Genomic DNA, 23,212 nt, shown 5'->3' on the forward strand with positions numbered 1-23,212 from the left:
TGACTTAATTTGAACTTCCATATCTCAGTTGGAAGAAGCAGCAAAGGTTTATTTGTAGTCTTCTGTTTTGATATGTTAATCCATGCTCAGCAGCATTTGTGTGCACAGCTGCACAATTGGTTACTGGGGATTCAGTGTAAATTTAGAAATGTTTCCTGCAGACACAATTTAAAATCATACAAGTAGGTAAGCTATACTTGTGCATAGATACATGGCTATAGCTATAAATATATAGTACTTTTATAGATCCAGATAAACAGAGGTATACATTTAGAAAGATCTATGTAGCAGTTATGTACGCGTGCACACACATGTGTATATATATACATGGGGTGAGGGGGAGAGAGAATGGGCCTGAACTGAAACACAGGAGAATCTGTCTGAACATCTGGAAACACTGTTTTACTGTGAGAGTGACCAAGCAATGGCACTGGTTGCCCAGGGAGGTTGTGCAGTCTCCATCCTTGGAGAAATGTAAAACATAGTCCTAGGCAACCGGCTGTAGGTGGCCCTGCTTGAGGAAGAGGGTTGGACCACATAACCTCTGGAGTTTCCTTCCCACTCCAGCCATTCTGGTAGGATATCTTCAACAACTGTCTAAGTAATGTGACTCCTATTACCACTGCGTAAATGCTTCACAAGTTTTAATCTGGTTGTCCTTTCAGCATCCTGTGAGTTAGAATAAAAAAAATGCATCAGCATCTTCGAAGTGGGGAGTGAAGGTTGAAAGAGAGTTTTCAAGTGGGTCTGTTTAAGCGATGGCACTTGGGTCTTTGATTTCCTTGTCTTCTTTCAAAATCCCAACTTTAGTTGCATAGACTGTGAAGCCTAAGGTTATAAATTGTATGCAGCAGAGAAAGAGAACCGAATTTTGATCTCTATATCCCAACTGAATACTCTGAGCTTCTTCTAGAACTTTTCTATTGCAAAGTAATGCATAAACTTGTAAAATGTCTTCTTAAATGTGATTTTAAAGTAACTCACTTAAATAATTACTATAGAAAACAAAAAATGGTAAGAGTAAGGACTCTGGAACTGCATGTTGCAGAAACATGAACTGGCAGGCTTAGGCTAGCCAGATTTATGTGTCTGTGTTCCTCTTCCTTGGGCTTTCCCTTTTTGTGTCAGCCAGCAGCGCTGTTTGCTTCCCACTGCAATGCATTTTCTTCCAGGTGAGAGAATAAAGCAGTGGTTCTTTTTGTTACAGTTGAACTATTAAGCCAAAGAATGATGCACTTCAATGAAAATGTATTGTTATGGCAAAGGCTGATTAAATCCATGTGAAAGGATTGATTTTATTTTTTTTCCCTTCTATTTCGATTTTAGTTTGAAAACAGTGTAACAGGTCTACAGCTAGTAAAAAATTGGATGTTGTATTTGCAAAGAAAAAGAAAAGATTTTGGAGTTTTTCTGTTTTCCAGTAATATTCTACTTACTGGTATTTTTTTTTCCATAGGTTTTACCAATTTTATGTCAAATTTTTTCTAAATTAAAACAGAATTTTTTCATGTAAAATATTTCCACTAAGAGAAATATAGAACATAATTCAAAAGTTATACTGAGGGCTATTTCCAAGAAATGAAACATTACATTGGGCAGATGAGTTGGGAAATAGTCAGCTAGGTCAGCATAGTGGAGTTGCTTTGGCCTGGGCTGTAGACAAATAAAAGTGTACGTTAAAAATAGGAAATTAGCTTGGAAGGCAACAATGATGCTTAAAAAAAGCCAAACAAAAATCATCAGCATGCTTGATATGTTCTCTAATTCTGCCATGTAAATCCAGTGCCAGATCTTAGTTTTCAATTTCATATTTCCTTTGTTCGGAGTGGTAGAATTCCCAGATATGGATCGTAGAACTCATTACAGAAAACTGGTTTTGAAGACAAAAAATTCTGTTTCATACACAGAATTCTCCTGAAGTTTCCAAAACTTCTAGTGAGACTAAATCTTGAACAGTTTCTATGTGAATTTCTTATTTTGCTAGCAAATGCAGACAGCATGGACAGCTTTCTAATTGCCGTTACTGTAGTAAAGCCAAATTTATGACCCATATTAACTGAAAATATGATTCTTTTCACATGAAATAATATGTACCTTTGAAGTTAACTAGAAATCTCTCTGCCTTTTAGTACTCATGATCTTGTTCTTTCCACGTGGAACAGCTGTGACTCATATTACAGTTGAAAGAACATTGTACAGCATTCTGTCGTGTAGTATCTTTGTACCTCTATAATTTTCTCCCCTCTCAGAGACTATGAAGAAGATATTTCAAGAAAAGGGCATCTTGGCAGGAGAAGGAAGAGCTTTTAAACCACATCTGACCTTCATGAAGTTGTCAAAATCAACACAGCTACGTAAGCAGGTGAGCTCACGTTTCACATAGCTCAGCACCAATCTAGAAATTTTAATTGGGAGATGAACAAAGGAGTTGCTTGTGCTATAGCATCATACTTTCTGCTTTAAAACCAGCTGAAGAGGTAAGACCTGAAAGTACTGATTTTCTTAGAAAAAATGATTAGTACATCTACAGTAGTCCCGTACTGTACTGTACTGTAAGTTACCACTCTTGTATTCTCAGTACAGTAATATCATGGTCCATTTTCTTTTGTGCAAGACCAAGGGGTGAAAGTATTTGTTCAAAATTACAGTATTATTAGGGTGTAGATTATATGCATGAGGTTTGTTTGGATAGTTTTGTTATTGTATAGGAGAAAATAAGCAAGTAAACAGTTAAATCTCTATTTGGATTGTTTGCAATGCGCAGACTGTCAGTTCCCACTATTGAATATGCTTTGGTGACTTTCAGAGTAGCATTGAAACATATCTTCTATATTCTGTCTAGCAGGCAGTTATTTCTTGCCTGTTTATGAGCTTTTTTGACAGAATACACAAATGCATAAAAGTAGGCTCTAACTGTGAAGATAAATATATAGAAGCAATACTAGTGTATCTAGTTTTTTATTTCATACTAGTGTGTCAGTAATATTGTATTATTTAACATAAGGTATATCTCCATATATTATTTTTGCTGGCTTTGTACAGAATGTTTTATGTGATCTTTTAACATTGACCAGGAAAGTAATTTTCAGAAAAAAAATAATTCTAAGAATCAAAGTATATGTATAAATATTTTAAGTTGTTTTTTTTTTTTTACTTTATAGTAAGCATTAAAGGAAATAACTTTAAAATTTCATTATAAATAATAAAAAGTGCTGAAGATGCACATTTCCACTAAGTAGTGTTGTAAAATCAGTTGGAAGGAGGCAATGAGATTTGTGATACATCAAGAAACTTCAAAGGCACATATACTTGCTCTGAAATAGAAACAAGGAGTTGCAAACAGCTGTAAATGGTATATTTTATCTATTAAATTTGTACACTCACATAAGCTTTTTCATGTATTAACAGTTGTTTTTTAAAATACTCATTTTAAAAATCCACAGCTCTTCTAGAATATCAGCTGCTCAGTAATTTAACTTTGCTAAAATCATCTGAGACAGTCAGGGTGGATTTCTTGTCATTCTGGTTTTTGTTTGGTTTTGGCTGGTTGGTTGTTTTGTTTACTTTTGTCTACCCTGTATGAACTATTAGCCAGGATGCATGCTTTCTGTGTTCTGATATTCACTGCTGCTGACAGAACCAGGTCAGTGTCATTCCAAATCATCTTCCTTAGTCCTCCATAATGCTGGATAATGCATATGGTATTCTAAAGATACACTGTATAGAAAGCTATTATGTATTGAAAATCTGTAAATTTTTGTCAGTCCACTCTCAGGAATAAGCATCGATCAGTCTTTACTGTCATTTTTTGTGTCTGTGCATTTAGTGAGATAGTTCCATGCATTTACTGAAAACAACAAATAAATCCATGAAATATAAAAGGAATATGTATTTTGTAGTATGTTTAAAAAGAATGTCTAATTGCATTTTCAGATCATATAACAGTATGAAAAACAACAAAAGGAGAGTCAATGAAGATTACATGAGAAAGCATATAAAAGAGCAAACAGAACTATGGTAGTTGAGTATAGTTCACAGCTATAGCTTTATAATTATATTGCTATATATTTTTTACATGTAAGTTTCCCTATTTGAAGCAATACTTTGCTAATCTACTTCCTCATAATGACATCTGAATTCCATAGAAGTTATCTTTTGGGGAAAAAAAAAAAATGTTCTTCAAACCTTAATATAGCTACAGGCATTTTTGAAACACATATTCTGAAAATATTTTAACTTTCCTAAATTGTTGCTGATATTTACAACGCAGAGAGTTTTAGACTTCAAATTAATAAAGATTTCAAGAAACCAGCTTTCCAATTTGAAGGCACAGCTTTAAGCTAAAAATGGTAAATGCAAAAAACTTGGAAACAGACATTAATAAAGGATAATCATGTGAGATAAAGTGGGTTAGAAAAAGATATCTGGGTTACTGTACCCCCTCAGCCTCTCAGGTTAAAGAACTTATTCACCTACTCAGAAGTGGGACCAACTTATTCTTCATGCTTAATTGGACAATTCTGAGATCAAATGTGCCACTGAAAACTTCCCCAAAACCAGGAGGTTTAGTATGCCTCTGGTTGTCCTTGTGGAAAGAGATAAAGGGATATAATTTACTTGCACATTTAGCTATTTTTACAATTGATTGTTTGGATTATAAGAATCCTGGGTTAGTATCACTTTCTTTTGTTCAAGAAGCTAATGAAACACCAAGAAAGAAGCAACTGGAGTTGTTATAACATTTCTGTTCCTGCTTCCCTCACTAGCGTGCTATGTTGCCACAGGTCACAATTTTTCACTCGTCCAGACTGCTGTTTATTTCAGGGCATGTTATGAGGCACACTTGATTAATGCTCTATGAGATTTGGAGATCCTTTGATCCCTAGTGCTGCCAGAACTGCAAATACTGTGAAATGGATTTCTGTAAGTAGAAGGTGACTGACAACTAAATTGCTCTGATGAGATCCTTAGCCTACACAGTGGTTGACAAGAAAAAATCCCCCAAATATAATTTATGAATATTTAATATATTATATTCTTCTGTACAGTATATCTTTAGAATGCTGTATGTACAAATAGTAAAAGCGAATATATTAGTGAGAAAAATCCATTGGTATTTCCAGTACTTGCAAGTGTTGGACAAGGCCTGATCCACTGTTACCATTAAACTTCAATGGTTACCTCATCAAGGTGGTAGATATTATTTTGCAGATAGTCTTATTATGATTGCACTGGGCACAGCTATAACTGCATGATTCAGTAATTTATTCTTGTGTTTTTAATGTAAATTATGTTAAAATTTTGCCACTATCCTAGTTTCATATAGATATAACATAAGGTACTTATTTTGTAATGTTAATAATTCCTCCATTACACAGGAGGAAATGCTGCACTGAATCAAATGCAAAACAGTGTCTCCAAATTCATATGTCTTTGATGTGCATTCACATTCATCTTTTTGCGCTATGCAGCTAGACACACCAGATAAGATGTTTAATACTGTTAATTATGAATGTAATTACTTTTTTCTCATGTAAGTTTTCTCTCCATTTATGTGACATTAATATTTTTGGCTTCTAGAAATCAAATATAGCTGAAGAAATGTAGTATATATGCTGATGTCTTTTATTAGCCATACTGTAAGCAGTTACAGCAAGTTTCAGCAGTCAGGCAATAAGCTAGTGAACATCTGTTCTGCCTTATCTAGATAAGGAATCTCAGGTACTTACCTCGTTTCAGGAAAGGTTATTACTTCTTATGTATAGTACTCATAGATCATGTCTCCTGCTTCATTAATTTGCTATTTTTTGTTGCATATGCATACATCAAATACTGTGTTCAGCAAAGATCCTCTGCATGACAAGAGAAGTGAAAGAGAATGCTCCCTTCTGGTATTATTCCTTTAACGTTAAGTTTTACTCAGTACTTGAAAGTGGAATATAGAATGTGAATTTCTGTCTTACATTCCTAGTACAGTTTTCAGTAACCTAAATTTGTAATTTTGCTGTTGTTTATACCCACATGGCACAGATACATGGTTACCATTTAGAACCTTTTGAGAAAAGAGTGATTCTCAGTAAAACCAAAGCACTTCTCCTGTTCGTCGCTTCCTGCTGATTCTGACCTCCAGCATTCTATTTATAATAACTCCTAGAATCTCTGGCATTTTGGACAGGAAAGCTGATGTAAAAAAAACTGTAGAGCTCATTAAATCCCTCTATATTTCCACTTAACAGCCTCTAGGTCAGTGGTTTGTATTGTAACTGTTATGTGCTGATACGGGAGTCTGAGGCACATGATACTTACTTGGAATCTTTGGTGCTGATCCTAAAATGGCTGGAATGATCGCTTTGGCACAACACATAACAACAAACATTTTGCTTTCACCATCTCTTGGGACCAGCAGAAATGTTTTTAGATTTTTCTACAGTATTTTTTTAATCTGAAGATGTAAAAACAGAGGCAGAAAAATGCACAAATGGGGGGACCCAACAGCTGGGAGAGGTTGTTGAATTCTCTTCTTTCAGTCTTTCTGCTTTCATATCATATACTCCATATTGCAGACATATGTAACTACAGTACTTATTTTAAACTAGAAGAAGAAAGGACATGCACTATAGACAATTCGTTACAAGCTAAACCTAGTGTGAGGTGTTAATGATCATTCTTTAAATTACCAAACTCTCCTACTGAACACGGTAGATACAATGCTTTTACCCATATCACTGCTACAGGACTGAGGCTGCAGAAGGCAGCACCTCTTCACGCATGAACTCTTCTAAGTCCAGCTGGGGATCCTCAAGGTCTAGGCGAAGAAACTTCTCCACAACAGACTTACATTTTTCCATCCAATCTACTTTTGAAGGATGATCAATACGTTTGATAGCTTTTCCATTACGAATCAGTTCTGACACTTCCATTCCTCTTTCAATAATTTTGGCTGGCATTCCTGCTAATGCAGCAATGTTGGCAGCATGACTAACAGTGGACATGCCCTGTTTGATCTGATAGAAAAATATCAACTCATCTCCATCTTGGTGAGTCTCCATGGTCAGGTATTCCAGAAGAGGTGTGTCAGGCAGGAGTTCTAGCTGCATTAAACTGTGAAAATTAGTGGAGACAAAGATCTGTGGACACCGGGTTCCTTGACTGATCCAGTACCTCAGAACAGCAGCCAGAAGGGACAGGCCATCCAGCGTGTTGGTCCCTTTACCAAACTCGTCAATAAGTACCAAAGACCTCTCTGTGGCATTGTTTACTGCCTTGGCAACCTGGTTAAGATCAATCATGAAAGTAGAGAGCCCTACAGAAACTGATTCCCTACTGTGGATTCTTGTGTAAATCGCATCAATCACTCCAATTTCTGCCTCAGCTGCAGGGACGTAGCTGCCAATTAGAGCCATGAATACTATAAGACCTACTTGCTTTAAGTAGACACTTTTTCCAGATGAGTTGGGCCCTGTGATGATCTTTATTCGTCTGGTAGCCTCGCCACTGTAAATGGGATTGGCCACAAAAGTCTTTGCACATAGTTCCATGAGTGGATGTCTTCCATCCTTGATGTGGAAGCCATGGCGATGAGTAAATTGTGGCCTACAATAGGCATTCTCCCGGGCCATCTCTGCCAAAGCTAGTAGCACGTCTAGGTGTGCAGTATACTCAACCACACTGTTAAGCACTTCAGACTTCTCCAAGATCTTTGTCTGCAGCTGGTGCATAATAAGGGTTTCCTGGTCTCTGATCTCACAGTGCAAGTCACCCAGCAGGCTGTCTAGCTCCTTAGTCCTGGCACTTCTGTAGTGCAATTTATCCTCTGACAAGAACATGAAGTCCAAGCCTTCGATTTCAAAGTCACTCTTATCCACCATAGTCGGTAGCCTTGGAATGGAGAGAAGGAATCCAATCAAAGGAATGTAAATCACACAACAGGAGGGAATATGATTGTCCAAGGCCTCCAGTTCTTTTCGTGCCACTTCTGTAAGGAAGTCTGACAGTCCCATCAGCTTTCGTTTCTTCTCATCGATAGTGGGGTCCACATTGGGTCTAACAGTGAAGCGGTTCTCTGAGCTGCTACCTTCAAAGTCCACCACTTTGCTGATCAGACTACCAATGTACTGCAGATCATCAGTGAAGATGTGTGAAATGGTCTGAAAGAGTCCAATAGTGTTGGGCAGGGAACGACATGTGTCTCGAAGGCACACTGCGCTGTACACTGTCTTATGGAGTGCTTGCCAGTCACTAACTTTTGTGTTGGAAAGAGTCATTCTTTTTAGAATAAGGGGCACATTTTTAATATTCTTGAGGCAACCTTGAAGAGTGAGGACCGTTTCATGGTTCTGAGCCTGTAGGAAGAAGTGGATAACATCTAGCCGTTTGTTGAGCTCTGCCAAGTTCCGAGTAGGTCGTGTGAGCCACAGCCTCAGCAGTTTTTCTCCCCATTTGCATTTGCAACGGTTTAAAATTCCATATAAACTGAATCCTTCTTTTAATCCACCAGAGAGTTTGTACACAGAAGGATGGATATCACTTTTAAATATCTGCAGGACACAGTAAGTGTCTTGGTCCATATTCACAGTATCTGACAAAACATACTTTTTAAAGGCCAAAATAGGAACTGCAGTGGTGCTATCTTCAAGCTCAACTCCAATCCTTCTCCTGTCTAGGAACTTAAGGAGTCCCCCTAGGGCTCGTATCATGAGAGGGCTCTCAAAAGGGATGATTGAGGACAAGTAGAGAATTTTCTCCGTTGCAGTCATATGAGATGGGATGAATGGAAATTGCCTAGATAGGATCCGTTGTTTGCTTACTTCTAGGCCAAAATCTATGTTAGGAAACAGGACAATTTCTGGTTTTCTTATATCTTTATCACCATTGTTGGTTGTTAGGTTGGTCAGGAATTTTGCAATATTCTGGTCCTGTTTTGCGCTGGTCACTATACATCGAGGACTAACTTCCCCGATCACTTTTTGCAGTAGCTTGAGGTCTTCATTATCAGCCACGTCAGGCATGAAGTAGATTGAGCAATCTTCTGTATCATAATAAGTAATGGCAAGCTGCCCTGCATACCACAAAACAGACATGTGTGTCTCAGAGCACTCTTGGTCCTCTTGTTCGGGCCCAAGGGGTGGCACCAAGGTGCAACTTGTGGCTGATGTGGCACTCATTCTGACAGACATTTTTACTCACAACTTATCCAAAAATCCTGAGAAGTAACTGTAATTGACAACAGCAGATTAACACTCATTCTTCCATCTGTGAAGAAACCGAGATGCTACCAGGAATTAAAGACAGGTGTTCCCTGTTTGAGTGAAAAAAATGCACCCAGTAACCACAGACACTGTCTAGCTTTCAAGCAAGCTGTAACTAGGCCAACTACCAGCAATGCTGGAATAGTGTACAGTTTTAATTTGTATCCTTTGTTTTAGTAAGTATACATGTATGCCTGATGGCCCACAAACACACGTGGCGATGTGCCTGCCCGGGTATGCACAGGTACAAATGCAGCCCCCTCGGAGGCCGCAGCCCCTCACTACCTGCAGCCTCATGCACTGGGCATTGCTGCACTGCCATCACACGGTGCCAGGCTCTATGCCAGGTCCTGCTGCAGGGATCGACCACACCAAGCGGAATGCCCCACACAGTCCCCAGACGCTGTCAGCAACCCCGCTTCCAACCCTCTCTCACTTCCTCTGCTTCCCACCTGCTTCACCCTTCTCACGGCAGCTTGTCCTGGATGCTCGTTTCCTTGCAGATTAAAGGCTGTATTTTAGCTCCCTTTCTTGTAGCCCAGATGCTTTACTCTGTCTCCTTTCTTTGCAGCCCAAAGGCTTTACTCTGGCTCCTTTCCTTCTAGCCCAAAGGCTCTATTTTGGCTCCCTTCCTTGTAACCCAAAGGTTCTATTTTCGTTCCTTTCCTTGCATCCCAAAGGCTTTACTGTGTCTCCGTGCCCCTTCCCCGCCCTCTGCCCCGCGCTGTCCCGACCGCTCCTCAGGCGGCTCCGCGCGGCGGTCCCTGTGGGGGATGGAGCCTCGGGCTGAGGGGAGGCCCCTGCAGGGCTCCAGCGCCTCCCGCCCCGGCCTCAGCGCTGAGGGTGGCAGGGGAGGAAGCCCCCGAGCAGCCCTCCCGCTGGCCCGCGAAGGGTACCAAGCACCTGTTCCCACACAGCATAGGATCATAGAATGGTTTGGGTTGGGAGCGACTTTAAAGATCATCTAATTCCACCCCCCCTGCCATGGGCAGGGACACCTCCCACCAGTCCAGGCTGCCCAAGGCAGCACCCAGCCTGGAGTCCTCCAGGGACAAGGCAGCCACAGCTCAGCTGGGCAACCTGTGCCAGTGCCTCACCACTCTCATTGTGAAGAATTTCTTCCTAATGTCTGGTCTAAATCTGCCCCTCTCCAGTTTATACCCATTGCCCCTCGTCCTATCACTACAAGCTTTTGTAAATAGTCCCTCCCCAGCCTTCTTGTAGACCCTTTCAGGTACTAGAAGGTCGGTATAAGGTCTCCCCGGAACCTTCTCTTCTCCAGGCTGAACAAGCCCAACTCTCTCAGCCTGTCCTTGTATGGGAGGTGCTCCAGCCCTCTGATCATCCTTGTAGCCCTCCTCTGGTCCTGTTCCAACAGTTCCATATCCTTCTTATGTTGAGGATTCCAGAACTGGACGCAATGCTCCAGATGAGGTATCACCACAGAGGAATAGAAGGGCATAATCACCTCTTTCAACGTGCTGGCCACACTTCTTTTGATGCAGCCCAGGTTACAGTTGGCTTTCTGGGCTGTGAGCATGCATTGCCAGCTTACGTCGAGCTTCTCCATGCCCTGCTGCTGCACCACCTGCCTGTGTTCCAGCAGGACCCATGCCTGCCCCTGCCTAGTGCCCAGCTCCTGCTGCTCACCTCTTTCGCCCTTTGCAGCTTCTGCACCCTTCTTCTGATTCACTTAAGAAGCTACTTCAGGCAGCTGTAAATGAATCTTCCATTGCAGCCCTTGCCTCTGGAGAGTGTGACGTGGTGCTGGGAGATAAGTGTTTTGGATGTGGGGTCTGGCACATGGAAACTGAAGCTGCTTGCTGTAGGTGATGGGCACCTCACTTTGCAGCTATGTTAAGGCCTGTCACCTCTTGAGCCTTCCTCCCTGAGCCTGCATGCAGCTGGGGGGTTTAACTGCAGGCTGGGGACAGCAGGCTGGACCACCCCTGCCTGCCTACAGAGGAGGCACAGTGAGTTAACGGACGTGATAAGGCTACCAAATGCTGTCTCCTTGGTGCCCTGTGGGTCTTCTAAGAGCTCCACATGCAATGCCTCTCGAGGTCCACGTTACACAGCTATGTCCACTTACAGATACCCATTCATTACAGCACTTCCTCAAAAGGCAGGTGTCTTCTTTCTCCTCTTCCAGCCCAAATGCTTCAAAATGGCCTCTCAAGTACTCTTGTTTCTCACACACTTCTCCAATTATAGCTTATATCTATAATCAGCATATATAACTTTTCCATTTGGGAACAACTGTCTTTCATCTCCACTGCTGCAGACTCTTTCAATTAAAAAGTGAACTGTGACCTTCCCATGCACCTGCATTGTTTCATCCTTTCACGTCTTGTCACAACCATTGCAGAAATTTCTCCAAGTTATTAAAAATATACAGTTTTCCATGGCTGCTTTTCCAAATATATTTCAGTAGTGCGTCACAAGTGTGACACAGTTCACGAGCATTCAACATTTGGTTCACAGCTTATCAATCTGGTTTTGACAAGCAACATCCCAACCTCTTACAAATGCTATTTTTTATTGGGGTGTGAAGTGGTGATACTCGTCTTTCCCTCAATTTGTTTTATGAGTACTCAAGGCTTCACATTTAGACAAATGTTCTCCTGGCTGAAAAGTTCTTTTTTATTACTGAGTGAGGTCTAAATATATTTCATAGACCTGTCAACCAAAATGTAAATAATGATGTTTTAATTTCAAAATAAGCTTAGTACATAAAGACTAATCTAGCCATAGAATGTCAAATTTTAAGTAATGACAGTGAGGCCAGAATAAATGTAGACTTCCAAGGAGCTCATGTGCCCACAATGAAAATTATCCACCACTAGATGTCATCATTTCAGAGAGTAAGGAAATGGAAAGATATTTTTGACCTTCACTAATTTAGATTTTAGAGGACCAAAAGTCTCTAATTAGACTTTAGAGAACCAAATGTGCAGGTACCTGCTCAAGCAAAGTGCTTCTGAAGTCAATAGTTTTGTACCTAAGTAAAAGGTCAGTAGACACACCAACACTGAGCCCATCTTGCAAATGAGTAATTGTGAATGAAGCACAAAAAGAAATTTATGAGTGTGATGCTCAGATCAAAAAATACGGTGTAAGGGTGTGAAGAAGGAAGCAGCATCTGTCCCCTTTAGGGTGTCTAGTGGGGAACCTTTTCACTGCAGAATGGGATAATAAGAAAAGGAGGGGGCTCTAAACAACACAACACAGCATACTGTAAGGAAGGCAGTAGGAGGAGACTAAGCTGGTTATCCACATGGATTGATGAGGGTTTGTGGAGTGTGGAGGTGTTTGTTTCAGTAATGTTGTCTGATTGAAGACTTTGTCAAATAGGATGGTAAGGCAAACAGGAAAGCTATAAACAAAATATACAGAGACAAAACGTAACACACAACATAACACACAAAACCAAGAAATAAACATCGTCAGTCACACTAATTGATGGGCTGTCTAGAAACTGCCAGGCAAAACAGGGACTTTACAGCTGTTGGGAGTGCAAAGCTGATGGTCCAGAGTGTTGGGGGGGTCAGTGAGACTGTGCAAATGGATGGGCGATGTACAGGGGAAGAGAACTGATGACGAACAAAGGAGGAGTGGACAGAAAGGGGTGTAAATGGTGCTGGTTGTGTGTAAAATTGGGCTGGTGGGCATGCTTGTCTGACCAAGCCGGTGTCCTGGGTACTGGCTGCTGGGGGCAAGTGCCTGTATCTTCCCCGAACCACATGTGTATGAGGGGTGCAGGTGTTTGCTACCAAACCTCAAGCAGCACCAGCTGGAGAGTGGGGGACGTGGGGTGGATCTGGGCTGCAGTACTGGGCAGACAGAGGGGCCTTGGTGGTTCTTGAGGGTTGCAGAGATGTGCATGTGCTGTGACCCTGGAGAGAGTCATGTGCACCTGCACTAGTGACCAGCTGTCTCTGCCAGGGGCTCTCCATACCTGTGTCTCATGTGAGCCCTGTACATGAGTGCTGTTGAAGACAGCGCCTTGTCTGTGGTAGCCTGTGTAGCTGGCCTTCTCTATGTCCTCTGAGCATGTCTATGTGTCTCTAGGATGTGAAAGCTGCAGGTACATCCATCAGAGACCCTGGGTGCCTGGGGCACCAGGCAGGGCTCTAGCAGCTGGGCAGTAGGGAGTAAAAAGTTTTAAAAAGCAAACAGTGTTATTTTTGAGGTGGATTGAGGGAGAAAATATTTAATTTCTGCAGGGATTATCAATTTTTATTGAAAATATGATGGTATGAGAAACTCTAATCTCTTAATACAACTACTGAAACAAGGTTTCCGAAAACAGCCTTAAAGAATATTTATTATGTTTAACTCCGCATATGTGAAACTATGCAATATTAATTATATTATGTATCACCGTAAGGTTTTAAATTTGCTGAGATAAGAAGCTTAGTATTAGTTAAATATAACCACATTTTCCCATTTGGTGATTTTAAAGACCTAGAAAACTGCCCTTGACAAATATTTGAATTCTTTTTTGTAGTAAGTAGCACGCCTAGTGATGATAGCAAGAATAATTTACAGTTACATGTTCTGTGAAGACTGTGGTAAACCATTGGAAGTTATACATAACAGTATAACAGTTATATAACGGTTATAGCATTGTGTATGTTGATTTGTTTCCTACAGGACTTGAAGAGGAAGGGGTAGAAAGGGGGCATAGTGACACTTTATTTCATTAAGTTCTGCACCAGACAATGCTTAATTAAAATAGAAGTTTTGGCACATTATTGTTTCAGTATTCCTTTTTGCATCTTGAAGTAGTTTTCCATCCTTACTATACTTCTAGTTAAAAGGAAAATAATGGGAATTAAATATGAAAATTCAGTCTTCTTGTAGAATGCCTAATTGAATTTTATGTTGCTTTTTAAAGCTGAAAAAAATTGACTCAAGCCTGTATGAAGATTTTAAAAACCATTATTTTGGAGATGAAACCCTGCACCGCCTAGATCTTTGCTCCATGTTGAAAAAAAAGCAGCCTAACGGTTACTACTACTGTGAGTCCTCTATTGTTTTTGGTAAGTACATATTCACTTTCCTCTCGTATCAATTGTGTCTGTAAGTTATATGCCTGAAAACCCATTTTTTTATGGAGTGTGTGTTAGGCAATTCTTATAATAATATCTATAGAGTCAGATAGAAGTCTGTCCTTCAGTCCTGGCTCTCCAGGAACACTGTGCAGTGATTCTTGCTGACGGTTTATCTATTTAGTTTATCTATTATAGTATCAAGTTTATCTATTATCTATTATAGTTCAATTATTTGTCTCCAGTATCCAGTTCCAGTTTGTATCTTAAGATGAGTATTTAAGATAAGTGAGACATATCACTCTCCAGAGCTGCTGATCTCTCTGTTGACTACAAAGACAGCCTGTGTGACTAAGTTAGGTTAGACATGGTAATTATAAATGATTAAAGCTAAGTGAAATGTCTCTGGTTTGGCAGAGATGTGACCTTACTTGGACTATATTCATACATGGAGAGAATTTCAATGACAAAACAGATTTCATAATAACTGTTCAGAATACCATCAAGACTTTAAACATTATATAGACACCTTGCCTAGATTATTACAATTCTAGAAATCACAGTTGTGTCCTCTTGCTTTACCTGAACGGAAGCTTCATATCCCTATGATTAAGGTTGTCTTCTCGTTTCTGCCACAAGACATGTATAGCTGGAACTTCAGGTAATACACATGGACGGTCAGTGGATAATGGCTTGTACAATAAACCTCTCTGTGACGCTTAGTGCCCAGTAGCTGGTAGTGGATCTTGGGGCTGCTATTAGTGGTATTAAAAACATAAGTCAAAACATTTAAGGGGAATAACAGAGAATGTTGAGGATTTTATCTTAAATGCAGTCACCCCTTTAAATCTAGGAATGTATTGTGTTATGCGATGGGAATATCTTTAAAAATACCATTCCTGCACCTACAAATCTTTAAGAAATCAGATGAAATGGAAAGACAGTCAAGTAGTAATACAGCAAAATACAATCTTTTTATATTAATTGCTTTTCTCACCTGTCCTAATTGGACTGATTCTTTCTATGTGTCTTGTAGGGGTAAGTCTCAAAAGAAAGGTCTAATCAAGTGCTGATCGCTGTTAATGGTTTTGTTTGCACTTAAGGACAACTTGATTTAGCTTAGGTAGTCTGTTACAAAACAAATCAAAAGCAGTACAGAGGAAAGAAACTATAGGATGTCTGTTCAAATTAGTGACGAAACTATTGCAAAATCCAGACCAATCAAAACTGAAGTGCGATATAACTACATGTATCTTATCTATCTAAATATATTATTGTATTAATTACTTTTTGTTATGCATGTGTTATAGCTATGTTTATATCTGTGTACGTAACTATCTAATGTCTTCTGTAAATGTTCGTACATTCAGATATTATTTATGTGCATGCAAATGCTTAAAGAAAGAGAAATTACAAGATTTAACATGGTATAAATGTTTTAATTTGGGTGAAATTAAGGCTCCACCATTCACAGATATAATTCAGAGTACTTTGGAATATGAATCCAATTAAGGAATTTGGTAAATAACTCATTACAAATAAAAAGCTGTTTAGTAGTATATTGGGTAGATACTGACAATGTTTCTTTAAAACCTTTGTTTAAATCTCTCTTCTTGAACTTGTCTTGTTACTGACATCTCAGAATGATAAAATGAGACAGTCAGTCTTTCAGCTGTCTTTTGAATATGAGACCCATTAAATGGTGTATAACAGCAGTCAATCAACTTGCATTCAAAACAAGAATCAGATACTTGTTTGGCTTTAAATCAGCCCTGGTATAATAATGCATAAAGAATTTATGGGAAGTGTCATTCTCACAGCCCGAACAGAATTCTCCTCTGAACTATTTTTACATGAGTACTACATCTGGCTTTCTCTAGCCATGGTATTTGAATGGATGTTCTTCATTGATGTTAAGAAAGTGTATATTATCCCTGCTTTTCTCAGTCCTATAGTGACATAGATGTGTCTTGCCCAAATACGTGCATTTCATTTTTCTGGTTTTGTACCTTTTAATATATGTATTCATGTAAAGCCAATGTTAGAAGGAAAACAGATATATTGATACAGGTTTAAATTACTTATTTTTTAATTTCGAAGAAGAAGAAACTATATTTTAATGAAATTTGAAAAACTCATAACTTTTAAAAATGTTTATTGAGTATGGATTTTCGTAACTATAGGTAGCTAGGACATTAAAAGTATACACAGGAGAGAGTTAGTGCCATTCTGTTATTACATCAGAAATAACAGGAATTGAAAACTACTTTATACAGACAAAACACTGTATCCAGATCTAGTTCTTTCTTCATGTACTCAAGCAGCTACCTTCTTTCCTTGAAGCGCACAGAAAATATAAGAACAGCATTTAATTTTCATTACCTTGATTTTTCCAGACTTGAGAGTTATGCATATAACAAGATGGAAAGATTTAAAATGAGATCAAAACTAATGTTAGAAACAGAAATCCATGCACAACAAAGAACTGCATGTTATCATGGCTGATAAGTACCAGAACATCTATCAGTTTGGTAGCTGTGCATTTTAAAACCACGTTTAAAAATATGGGAAGCATAAAAGCTTGATGTGAGTAAAGGCAAAAGTGAAACACCTACTGAGGTGAAGCAATATGCACCGAAGGTACAAGCTGTGACAGTATGTTACAGAGTAGCATCTACTACTTTCAGCAGAGCCTACAGACATCTGCACCAGAAGGTTTCTCTGCATCTGCATGCCAGCTCCACAGATTGTGCATTCAGGAGTTAAAATTTGATGTGACGGTGACAACAGCTTTGCAGCTTCATCCTCAAATTAGAGTTCAGCTTATTCTTTAAAGCGAACGGAACAACAAGCTAACATCCTTGTCCTTCTTCAGATCACCCACCTCATGGCAGCTGTTGTATGCCACCTCAAATCCCAAAGATGATCAGTGAATGCTGGAATGAGTTGAGTTTCTCAATATATATGCCTTCAACTGAATGACTGGTCAGTTCTCTTTATCACAGTGAAGATGTTCAATAGACGCTCTGACCATCAAAGGAAGCATTATGTAAATCTTCTGATGTTAAATATGCTTTTAGCATTAAGTATCTCATTTAAATATTTTCAGGATCCACTCATGAAGATTTTTGTAGACTTGTTTTGAAGAATATTTGTTTATAGTAATATACTGTAAAACGAGATTATCTACACATTAAAGAAAGTTATCACATGCCAAGCTGCATTCAGCATGTAAACTGTGATAGGGTTCTCTTGAGTGTCTGTTCCTCGGTAGAAAACACCCAGGAGGTTATTCTTACCAGAACTCATATATTTGAAATGTGTGTCAAGTTGGAAGTTAAAGTTCTGTTATAGTTCCCCTTGCAGGTTTAATCTAGCAGTGGCAATATGGAAACTGACATATAAAACATCTATTTTAACTGGATAAAAGTGTAATAATATGGTAAAAGGTAATGCTCGCTGCTCAAATAATACTCAAACAGAAACCTTTTTAAGTAGTAGAACATTAGCATGATGTCTTATATTTCAGTGAAACTATGTACGAGTTAACTGTTGAGTCTGACCTTATCATCAAGGTACCTTCTGCAGTCTCTCTGAAATGGGCAACACCTACAGAAAGTTATTCATCTTATCCTAAAATGTTTGTGTTAAGACAGGCAAGATCTAAGGTGTCTGAAACAGGCAATAAGTGAGCCTAAGATACACTGCTTGAACAGTTGTTAATATTTGTTAATTAGCTTGCTTGTTATTTTTATGTATGTATAATGTAAATATATATATATACATATTTTCAACTAAATGAGAAAAAGATGCATTATATTTGCAAGCTTCATGTTTCTGAGGAGATCAATAACATTGTGAACAGAACCCATTACAAACACAATGTATTCTTGCAGGTTGTGGCTGTTAAGCTAGTTAAATCATTTAAGTAACTTCTTAGTTACTTAAACTTTAATGGCCTTGAGTTAAGATTTAATGGTGCAGTTTATGCTTCCGCAATACATTTTTATGATGTTAGCCAGGCAGCTGTTTAACACCCATGTCTCAAAGAACAAGATGCTGCTGCTGGTACCTTGTATAAGAGCTCTCCAGACTGAAGATAAGTTTGTCAGCAATAGGTTCTGAGGGATACTCACCAAGAAGAAAGAATCAGAAGAACAAAGAAAGGAAGAAAAGACACATCTGCACCCAAAACAGAAAATAGATACGAAAATGTCACTTTATGAACTCAAAATAATACTGAAAAGAAATAGAAGACTGAAAATAAAAGAGTTGGAAACCACTTGGTAATTGGATAGTTTGTGTCAACATCCCTAGGTTTCCTCTTTCTAAAAAATGCACTAACAGTGTCAAGCAAAAAATTCAGTAATATTTCACCGTCATCATTAAGGAAGAAGTTCAAATACAGCCTGTGATATGAAGTTTGCCCAGTTTGTCTGAATTCTTTTTAAAGTAGCACTAGCTTAAATGAAGAGAAAGACTGTCGTTTGTCTCCTTTAGATACATATGCTCCTGCTTTTCTGTCTATATGTGATTGGACCTAAATGTGATTAATTTTATTCATACAGCAACTAAACTTTTTCTCACATTGGAAACAGCAAGGGTGACAAAGTAAATGCTGGATCGTCCAGATTCTAGGTCCCCCAAAACTGAGCATATTGCATGTTCTTTTACCTCCTTGTTACTCATATGACAGTGAATCACTCCTTCTAAAATAATGATCCATTCTTTGATTTTATCTGTTATTTGTTCTTCTTTCTTTTTTTTCCCTGTAATATCAAAGTACACCTATTTCTTTCACATGATAATTTTTCTTTTTGTGATAGTCTATTTGTAGTCTAGCTTTTACCTTCGCTGCTCTATTAGGTTGTTAGTAACCACTCACATGTTTCTTGACTATCTGTGGCACTCTTCCTAAATTTTAATTAATAATATGGCAATCATGCTGCTTTTGTATAAAAATGTCTTGGGCAGCTTCCCGGGGCTATTTCTTAACATTGAAATTGATAGATAATTCACAGTTTGTGATGAGTTTATTCACAGCTGCTGCAATTTTGTACATGCCAATGTACTAAATAACTCCTCACCCACATAAAAAGCAACAGATACTGTATGCCAACCAGTAAAGTCTTTTCCTAAAGCACAATTTCTTAGCAGAGTCTTGTGGTAAAATATTGTCTCTCAAATGTAGTTATTTTAAACACGGCAAAGAAACACCCACACTTAGGTAATATCCTAAAAGCCATGCTCTGTATGGACGATAACTAGATATTGGTGATCCAGTGCTTTCTTACACATATCAATTATTTTCCATTCACTAATAAGAACAAAGTGGTGGGCCCCTATTGATCTCTTTTTGCTAGTCTTATGTTAGAACTTGATTAATGTTCTCTTTAGCCCCAGGGACATAGCTCGTCTTGTGTTGTTATATTGGGCAATTTCTTCTGTGTTTGGTAATTTTCTGCTATTGAAACATTGACCATTAGTACAGCATTTTTCATAACGAGATATCATTTTTATATTAATTTCATAAACAGGTTATAAATTAAAAGCTATATTGATAAATTTTGTGTAAGAATAAGGAAGAGAACAAGCTGACTGAGTGGGAAATAACCAATGTAAATATGGTTTGAAAGTGGAAATTTTAATTTCAGAATTAAATTTCATTGTTTTGAGGGCAAACTCTAATGTCCTCAATTGAAGTTAAATGTGAAAGTAGTGTCTTTTCAGTGGGAATAATTTCAAGAAAAAACGTAACAGATTTTAAGGAAGCATTGTTAGTGTTGTACATAGTGTCATTTATTATTTTCCTAGAAAGCAGCAACATCCTATTTGTTATGGAAGCAGTAGAATGTAAGAGCAAGATTACCTCAACCACAAGTTAAAACATAGCGTTATTGTCTTAACAGTAGTCTGCCAAATTACTTGAAGTTTTAATCTGTTCTTAAACACATCAGAGAAGGCCAGCATAGTACCTGCTTAATACATTGTATGTGATCTTCTGTTTTTCAAATAAGGACTGAATATTTAAGATCTGAATTAAGATCTTATGACAGTAGAGAAATCTGAAACATTTCTCTCTTTTTAGGACAGTTACACAGATCTGTTGGGCATGAACAGTTGGAAGGTGCCACCCATGCAGTATAGAGAGCTTTCTGGGAGGATGCATAACACAATTCGTAAACATGTTGCTTTATTACATAGGTGAAAAGTTTTCTGTTTCTTCCTAGTGAATTATGTCTCAGTCTGCCTGTGCAGCCTTATTTGTCAGACATTCAGCTGTGGACAGTCCAGCAGTGGGCTTAATCCTCCTGCCCCACAGCCTGAAAATTTACCAGGCATGGGTTAGACTAGAACCACTGTAGGCACAACAGTGCCAAGCCTTACTATTTACAGCTGATAATAAGTGGCTGAGAAATGCAGAGGAAATAAGCTTTTCATGCTGCCTTTCGTTCCTCCACAGTTCTACTGCAAGATTAAATGTGTTAACCACTCCTGACATAAATGACCTGGTATTACTTGAGTGGTTTAAACTACTCCACTTGTCTGTGCTGTGGAACAGGCAAGGAGCACTCAGGATCCGGTGGAGGCGACAATGCTTAATGAAGCTTCTCCGGTGTTGGCAGTTGTCTCTGGACTGATGCTATTGTGTTTAACTATGTATTAATTTCTACACAGACATCAGTTGGTCAGGAAACTTATGTGGCCATAGCCTAGGTCAAATGTGCATACATACTCATTAGACAGACTTACAGATACCTAAAGTTAGGCTTCCGATTTTTAAGGTTTCTAAACGTTTCCACGCTGTATTTTCTTTGTCAGTGTGGATTCACATTGTTTGCCTTCTGAGCAAACTGATATCTAGATGTATGTGTTTGGCACAGTGCTGAGTTTGACAGCTTGAGTTGGCATGACAGATTCTGTTCACCTGGACCTGGGTCAGCTGTGAGTACAAGAAGAGTGAGGCCTTCTTGTCCTCTCTAGACTGCATGTAGGTAAACAGCTTGATTTCTGAAGAGTTGAGATACTACAGCTGACCCTTTGGCATATCCTTTAAAAAACTTTGCTGTAACTTTATATTTTGCAAAAAGCAGATTTGTCTTAAAGAATTCTGAGTACCCATCCACAGCATATGGGTTACATCAGAAAGTAATTGCTGACTGAAGACTGTTTAAAAAACTTTTTACCTTTAAAATCGCTTATTTAGGGGAACAGTGAAAATGCCACAATTTCATTTTAATACCTAGGTACTGTTTCTATAGCTTGTTTATTTTTTAAAAACGTTTAAGGCATTTTGGATAAGTTACCCTAGATACTGAACTTTATTGCTTTAATCAAGAGAACAAAGAAAAGGCTTTCTTACATCTAAAACTGTTCCTCATTAAATACACTTGGAAAGTGGGTCAAGCTGAACAGGAACAAAGCACTCTTATTCCAGAATAAGAACGTGCATGTATGGAATTATTCTAAAACAGCTCTTAGTACCTTAAAATTCTCAGCCAGTATTAATCTGTTTTATCTTTTAAGTGCAAGCAAGCTCTATAGTTTTCTTTCCCCATTCCTATTTTTTGTATTGCAAACACAAAACCCATTGAATGTTAAAAATATACATTGCTTGATTAGGACGTTATACAATCTTCGGCAGAAGTGGGGCCTTGCTAGTGTATTTTTAATATTAGAAATGTTATTTTCACATGAAAGCAAGTGAAAACAATCATTATTCTACATGGGAAATATACACCTACTTATGGATGTACTCTTTTAGATGCATCTGTTGAATTCTTTGTGATCTTCATTATTAGTGAATTCCATTTTATAAACACTGTGATTTCCTTTCCTGACATATTACCCAAGATACAGATATTTGGAGATCAGCATATCTTGATTATCATCCGTGATCCAGATAAGCTGTTAACTCAGTAATTTACATCTTCCAATTGTCTTAAAATTATGTAGTTATCTAGTCAGAACTTCTCACATATATTTTTTTCTTTTCAGAAATATAGAGAACATCTAGTTTATCTTTATTCATAATTAATTACTGGATTGGTTTATTTAATTTAATGGAAGAGTTTGTAAGGAGTTCCCTTCTGTCACATGTATAAGTTATTTCAATATAAGTTTGCAATTGTGCAAATTCAAATGTAACAGCCCATAGGTGTGATTATATTAATAACTTAGTGCTATTACTCCAATTATAGTAAGAATTCTCTCCAGAGACTTTCTCTTAAGGGCTGTTTTCTAAACACATTACAGTCTACAGTCTTCTGCTCCATGAAATATAGCACATGGACTGAATATATGTTATCTACCTGACTAAAAAGTGCATTTGAGATGCATTATGTTGACAGGTCCTGCTATTTTGTATTAAAGGGAGGTTTGTTATATGTCTTCACATATAAGCAAAAATTACAAGTTGAAGAAAGGTTTCAGGTGAATATCTTTTGTAGGAATTTGGCCCCAGGATGAGATGCTTCCATTTCCAATTTTGTGCCCAGAGTCCAGTATCTCAGAGCAGTAATTTGAGAAACTGCAGGCTGAACTGAGTGCTGCATTGAAGGAGCCAGTGGGAAACACACAACAAAGAACTGTGTCAGTACCTCTGTGGTTTTATTTGATTTTTGTGTTATGTATCTCACCGTATTGGTATCCAAGACCCAGTATTCTCTCTTGATAATACATGGGTGCTTAAATGAGGTTTCACTTTATTTTAAAGAGGAAATACTTTACACATATAGTTTGGTTACAATTCCCACTCAAGCCCCCAAAGATGAAAAGGCCACAACCAGCAGCTTAGCTTGGAAGCTGAACAACATACCTGTATTTTTCAAGTACTTTCTCCAGGGTAACAAAGAATTCAAATCTCATAGGGCTGAAGAGTGAGCCACACCTGCCGCAAGTCAGACTCTG

General features: G+C 38.4%; 2 protein-coding genes across 8 annotated transcripts in view; one reads left to right on the plus strand and one right to left on the minus strand.

The window, feature by feature from the left end:
* Positions 1–23,212, plus strand: part of AKAP7 (A-kinase anchoring protein 7) — an 81,139-nt gene that overhangs the window by 20,982 nt on the left and 36,945 nt on the right. For 4 of the 7 annotated variants that reach the window (XR_008449179.1, XM_054062963.1, XM_054062961.1 and 1 more), the window contains exons 6-7: positions 2,250–2,362; positions 14,149–14,293. Coding sequence is in view for 6 of the 7 variants with exons in the window: in XM_054062963.1 (XP_053918938.1) it covers positions 2,250–2,362; positions 14,149–14,293 (258 nt within the window). In the remaining variant the exon portion in view is untranslated. Of the gene's footprint in view, positions 1–2,249; positions 2,363–14,148; positions 14,294–16,698; positions 16,955–16,992; positions 17,153–17,177; positions 18,858–23,212 lie in introns of those variants that run through there. The other 3 variants (XM_054062964.1, XM_054062965.1, XM_054062966.1) reach the window with 3 other exon arrangements.
* On the minus strand, positions 6,729–9,176 carry MSH5 (mutS homolog 5). The gene has a single exon (XM_009562879.2). The coding sequence runs from the start codon at positions 9,174–9,176 to the stop codon at positions 6,729–6,731; it is 2,448 nt and encodes an 815-aa protein (XP_009561174.2).

Source organism: Cuculus canorus, chromosome 3 (assembly GCF_017976375.1).
Source record: "Cuculus canorus isolate bCucCan1 chromosome 3, bCucCan1.pri, whole genome shotgun sequence".
In the NCBI taxonomy this organism is placed as follows: domain Eukaryota; kingdom Metazoa; phylum Chordata; class Aves; order Cuculiformes; family Cuculidae; genus Cuculus; species Cuculus canorus.

What these genes read in the sequence shown, in the direction of transcription:
- MSH5 (XM_009562879.2), bottom strand. Translation starts at nt 9,176, where the DNA reads ATGTCTGTCAGAATGAGTGCCACATCAGCCACAAGTTGCACCTTGGTG.